At 53.8% G+C, this 6,000-nt stretch overlaps 3 protein-coding genes across 3 annotated transcripts; 1 reads left to right on the forward strand and 2 right to left on the reverse strand.

The window, feature by feature from the left end:
* Positions 1–707: 707 nt before the first annotated feature.
* Positions 708–2,524, forward strand: LTR77_010873 (uncharacterized protein; the record flags this gene model as incomplete). The annotated part of the gene is made up of 6 exons (XM_064808090.1): positions 708–803; positions 865–1,374; positions 1,427–1,461; positions 1,520–1,917; positions 1,984–2,291; positions 2,354–2,524. 6 exons carry the CDS (start codon positions 708–710, stop codon positions 2,522–2,524), a joined length of 1,518 nt encoding a protein of 505 aa, XP_064653812.1.
* Positions 2,525–3,380: 856 nt separating this feature from the next.
* Positions 3,381–4,374, reverse strand: LTR77_010874 (uncharacterized protein; the record flags this gene model as incomplete). The annotated part of the gene is made up of 2 exons (XM_064808091.1): positions 3,381–4,232; positions 4,282–4,374. The coding sequence occupies 2 exons, from the start codon at positions 4,372–4,374 to the stop codon at positions 3,381–3,383; spliced, it is 945 nt and encodes a 314-aa protein (XP_064653813.1).
* A 102-nt stretch (positions 4,375–4,476) lies between these two features.
* Positions 4,477–5,124, reverse strand: LTR77_010875 (uncharacterized protein; the record flags this gene model as incomplete). Its single annotated transcript, XM_064808092.1, has 3 exons — positions 4,477–4,686; positions 4,737–4,904; positions 4,966–5,124. 3 exons carry the CDS (start codon positions 5,122–5,124, stop codon positions 4,477–4,479), a joined length of 537 nt encoding a protein of 178 aa, XP_064653814.1.
* Between the last annotated feature and the right edge of the window lie 876 nt (positions 5,125–6,000).

Raw genomic sequence — 6,000 nt, forward strand, 5'->3', positions numbered from 1 at the left:
CTGGACGCTGGGATAATGTCTTCCAATCTGGAGAGAATAAAAATATGCCAATGACCTCGGATAGACGAGAGGCGATTGAAAAGCAAAGGTCGGCCAGCGTCCTAAAGCTCCACTGTGGGTGCTTATAAGAGCTCGTGAGCTGTTTGTGATGGTGCTACATCAAACACATTGGGCAGTGAGATGAACTATCTACGCCAGCCTCAAATAGCTCGCTCTTCCGGTTGTCCCGCGATGAGGAGAACGGACTCACTACCAGGTTTCTACAGATCGAGCATCATCTGCTGCTCCAAATTTCCACTTGACCTTTGAGCTTCAGGCCGCTGTTCCGGTTGTCGCAGGATCCAGGAAGCTAGCTTTAATACGTCCCATTCTTACAAGCCGGTCGGCGTTTGTCGCCCGGAACATGTTGCCAAGGAAAGTACCGAGAAACTAGTAAGACTACCCCAGAACTTGCTCCACGCGATGCGGAGTGTGGGGTGTATCTGCCCTCGGTCCAGACCGATCTCTCTACGAACATTGACAATGCCATGTGCCGCGCACATGTCTAGTCTCTTGCCTAGAGCGAGAGCCGAGCTGGCGACATCTCCGCACCATTGTTGGCATGCCTGGCATAAAAGCGCCTTCTCGCTGCTACTATCTCCACGTCTCTTCCGTCTAGCTTGCTCAGTTCATAGCTTAATCACGCCTACGATAGAGCCGTAGCCATCATGACTACCAACGAGAAGGAGGTTAAAGAACAGGCACAGCACCTGGACAGGGTTGAAGGGCTTGACTCCCATGATGCAGGACTCGCTGAGCATGCCGTGTGTGCACCCAATTGCCAATTCCATCGAACGAAAGGAGCAGCACTGATGCACAACACAGCTGCCTTCCTACCACGACAAAGAGACGAACCGGATCCTACGCAAGGTTGACACCCGCCTGCTCCCGGTGCTTGTGCTTCTCTACATTCTGTCCTTCCTGGACCGTAGCAATATGGGCAACGCAAACATTGCCGGCCTGAGCGAGGACTTAAATCTCGTCGGCCCCCAGTACAATTATGCCTTGATGGTGTTTTTCTTTCCATACGCTCTGCTGGAGATTCCGAGTAATATGATCCTCAAACTTCTGAACCCCAGCACGTGGATTGCGATCTTGATGCTGGCCTGGGGTACAGTGATGACTCTACAGGGCATCGTTCAGGGTTATCACGGTCTGCTTGCCACGCGAACCATGCTCGGCGTGGCAGAATCTGGATTCTTCCCTGCCGCTTCTTATCTGCTCACAACGTGGTACTGCCGGTTCGAGCTTCAGCGAAGAATGGCGATATTCTACGGCGGTGCTGCGATCTCTGGAGCTTTCTCAGGCTTGCTGTCGTATGGGATCGTCCAGATGGTGCGTCTTTCTGGGCTCGAGTCACATGTAGTAGAAGCTGACGCTGGCATAGGACGGTGTCGCTGGCTTGGAGGGATGGAGATGGATGTGAGTTACATCTTCAGTACTTGTTGGGTGTCACGATATAACTGACCTTCACGTGCAGATTCATCCTCGAAGGCATCGTCACCGTACTGGTAGGATGCTGTGTACCGTTCATCCTTCCAGACTCTCCGAGAAAGGCCTCCTTCCTTGAAGAATGGGAGAAAGACCATTTGATGGAGCGGCTTGAGCATGATGCTGGCACTGCAGCCGGCCAAGTGGATTACGACGACAAATTTTCGGTCAAATCTCTGACCGGGGTCCTCCTGGACTGGAAGCTGTGGCTCACGATTGTCTGCTGTTGGGGCAACAGCATCATCATCTACGCCTTCACCTACACCGCCCCTACAATTGTTGTTAGTCTTGGATATGAGAATGCGATCGCCCAGTTGGTCACCATGCCTCTCTTCGTGGCTGGTTTTCTGGGCGTCCTGTTGTTTGCCTGGCTTGCCGACAAGCGCCGTAAGTGCACTGATGGTAACAGCCGTTGGTCACTGTGGGACATGTGCTGATTCGTTCGCATCCTAGGAATTCGATGGGTCTTTGTGGCTGGCCCTTACTCCATCGCCGTGGTCGGCTGCGTTGCCCTCCTTGCCATCCCACAAACGGGAGGCTACGAAGGCGTGACTTTCTTCTTCCTCTTTTTCATTCCTGTTGGAGCCTATGCAGGAATTGTGAGTATCCTCAGCTGGACTGGCAACAACCTAGCACCGTCCTGGAAGCGTGCTATTGGTATGGCATTCATTCTCACCGGCGCCAATCTTGGTGGGCTTGTCGGATCGAACATCTTTATTGCTGCTCAGGCTCCAAGCTATCCGTTGGGATATGGCTTATGCGTCAGTATCTGCCCAGTTTTCTGTTCTCACTTTCATCCCCATACTGACTGTAAGGGTCACAGCTCGGCATCCTTTGCGCCGCGATTGCCTCTGCTGGTTTGCTCGCGCTCGCATACCGAAACCAGAACAGAAAGAGGGATGCCATGTCTGCCGAAGAGATTCGGGCGAAGTACAGCGACGATGAGTTGACGAGGATGGGCGACAAGAGCCCTTTCTTCCGCTACGTGATATGACATGCTCACGAGACACCGGCACATTGCGCAGGGTTTGGGAACGGTGAGGACCACGTAGGACAGTTGAAGGTCTACAGGATAGAGATACATACGCACGGTGGCGGTTATGTTCATATGGAGTGGCAACTTGCTGGTGGAGCTGAATTGTGAGGAAGATCGAGGAGGCATCTGTGGAGTGAGATACATAGCATACCCGTCATGATTGCATTGAAGCTTTGCTGTTTGTGGGTACTAGCACTGCAGCATGACATTGATTGCGAAACACTCCCGTTGATCATACACCGCTGTCCATCTCTGCACTACATATACCATCTACTGATTTCACCTTCCGGCCTCCGCACATCTTGGACTGCAACTTGTAAGCAATCGACAGTGTAATGTGAATTCACAGCATTGACGTGCACTCGTCGGCTGACGCCATCAATCGTGCCTTGGAAGAAGTGCCATCTGCATTCTGCATTGATTTGGTATACGTCGAGTAGCAAAGTCGAGCTGTCACACAAATTTGATGGGAAGGACCTGCGAGCTAGGTCTGCACTTTGGGTGGCTGAAATCTATATGCCCCTACCACTGGCGTCGAGGCATGCGCAGCCCAGCCGTCCTCATGATCCGCTTGAACGATCGCACAACTCCTTCAGCCCTCTTGATGAGGACGGCTGTGGATTGAGACGGTGCCTTCAGAAGAGATAGCGAGCTCAGTGTCCAAAGCTCCCTTCTCGCAACATTGCTCTGTTTAGAAACATCGACTCACTACTTCCTCCCCCATTGTGAGGCACCAAAGATCTGATGTCTGGCTCAAGACTCCTCAAGGTGCCAAACCTGGAACCAATGCAAGATTTCTTCGCTAGCACTCCGTCTAACGCATGTAGATGAAGTCCGGACGCTGATCGCCCATGAACACCATGTCCTCAGCGGTCTTGCCTTCCATCAGATAATCTCTCTCGCCAGCCATACGCTTCTTGTTTTCCCGCCCGAGCATGATATGTAGGAAGACTGTTCCGCCGAGCAAGAAGCAGATCTGCCATGAGAGTACCACTGCGTGTCCGGTCCAGAATCGCGGGCTCTCGGAAGCAAGATAGATGTTGCACGAAACCACGCCGTTAAGGTTGCCCCAGCCCACGATAGTACCAATCACGACTCCCCGCTTGTAGACACCTTCGAAGTTGTTTGCTGCCCACGAGAGAGAGTTTGGTATCGTCGGATAAATGCCAGCTGCAGCCAAGAAAGTTCCGGCGTACTGTACGTTGTGGTTTGGGGTTGCGAGTAGCATAATGAAGCCTACAGCCGCGACGGAGACGCACACCAAGTTGTAGATTCCCCGCTGCTGTGTACGGTCAGCCAGGAAGCCGACAAAGATTGTCAAGACAGCTGCGACGGCGTATGGGGGTACGGTCATGAGCTGTGCGGTCGTTCCTTCGTAACCGAGACCAGCGATGATGGTTGGGAGGAAGAGGCTGAAGGAATAGAGAGGGCATAGATTGCCCATCCAGACGACAGCATAAGCGTACGTCTTCCAGTCCTTGGCGGCGGCTATGATGTGACGTTTGTCGTACTGCTCCGATGTATGGGTTTGGTTGTCAGCGGCGAGGCGGCGCTGGACTCGAATGCGTTCATCGGGGCTCAAGAAGCGTGCAGTGTCTGGCCAGTCGAACACCATCCACCAACTCGCAATACCGACGATGGTAGTCACTATACCTTCCAGAATGAACTGAGTGGTTGTCAGCGTGAATTTGATGTTTCCGTTAGAAAGCTCTTACAATCCAAGCCCATCCTTTTCTGCCACCAATGTCGTCCATCAGCGAGATGGCGGCTGCCAGGAGTCCACCGAAGGAGCCCGCGATTGCGGCCATGGCAAAGAAGGTTGCCGTACGAATGCCGAGCTCACTGCGGCGATACCAGCAGGACAGATAGTAATTGGCGCCTGTGAGCGGTCAGCGGGTCGTGGAAGCAGCTCAACGGGCGATGTACCAACCTGGGTAGAGGCCAGCCTCCGCCAAACCAAGCGCGAAACGCGCGGCAAGTAAGCCTCCGTAACTGGTGACGAGGCCCATCAACGTCATGACCACACCCCACGCTACGATGATCGATGTGAAGAAGACCCTGGGCGTCATGCGCTTAAGGAGAACGTTGGTCATGGGCTCGGCGAGGGCGTAGGAGATGAACTACCTATGCGTAAGCGGCAACGCAGATGAGTAGAGACACGGCCACATACGAAGATGGTCAGGGTGTTGTTGTAGTCATGGCCCTCCATGCCCAGGTCATCTTCAATGCCCGCGACTCGGGCGTTCCCGATGTTCGTGCGATCAAGGAAGGACAGAAGGTAGAGCAGACACATCCAAGGAATGAGCCATCGGTCGACTTTGCGCATCAACGTCTTGTCCTGTAGAATGGCTGTCAGAAGGCGGTGTGGAAAGGACCGAAGATCTCTCCCAGGTGCATACAATTGCAGCGCGCTCCTCAGGCGTCTTGCCATTATCAGGATCGTTCTCATCTCGGAGAACCTCAGTCTTCAGGACCTCTCTCAGCTTGTCTTCTTCGTCAGATGATGAGTCGGGCTGCACGGTGGTATCAGCGACCTTTTCAGTGGGGAGGTCTGCCATGCTGAGCTGCAAACGAGTAGGAAAAGTATGGTAAAGGACCTGACAACAACCAACCTGATGCAGCGGCAGGGAATCGCTATATATACGCACAGCATGTCAATCAGGACCAGAGCTGAGCGCGGCATTTATCCAGCCGTGCCATGGGTACCTCGTCGTCGTGGCCATCATCGAAGCGGCCAGAACATGTTCGTCCTTGTGGACGTTGGCAAAGCCACCAAGACTGCCTTCATGTAAGGATGTCTGGGCCTCGAACGCCCACTGGCACGAAAACGGTGCTGCTGTTCCCCATGGGGAGGGGTTGGATCCGCGACCGCGAGGCACCACAGCTGTGCTGACAGGCCTAGCTTGCGTTCGATGGTATGCCGGCAGTATGAGATTGAAGCATCCAAGGCTTGGATCGCAATTCATCCGTGAGAGGCGTCGCACACACCAGCAGCTGCTCGCCGGGTGTTGTGAAAAGCGGCCGTCTTACTGGACCTTCTGCTGGTGGCAGCGTTGGCATGGCGCTCTCGGCGGTCTTGGAAACGCCGGGGCCAGATGCACGCAATGTGACAGAGCGGCTCGCATCAAAGGAACATTTAGATCTCCCGGCGGCGGTGTGGAGGCAGAGGCATGTCAAGCACGCCTGGAGTAGGAAGAAGGAAGTGAGATGGAGTGAGAGAAGAATAGATTGAGTAGCAGAATAATAGTCTACGGTCTTGTTGGAGAGGAGAGTGGAGGATGCGGGGAAGGCAAAACTTCGGCTGCGGAAGGAAAGCTTTGGCCTGCGGATGTTCGAGAAACTGCATACACGCCGATGGCACGCTTTCCGAAGATACATGTAGTCACGGTCAGCTGTGATTAAGGACTACCTTAGGGTTAGGGTTAGGGTTAGGG

This window comes from Saxophila tyrrhenica (assembly GCF_035928015.1).
Source record: "Saxophila tyrrhenica strain CCFEE 5935 chromosome Unknown scaffold_27, whole genome shotgun sequence".
Taxonomy (NCBI): Eukaryota; Fungi; Ascomycota; class Dothideomycetes; order Mycosphaerellales; family Extremaceae; genus Saxophila; species Saxophila tyrrhenica.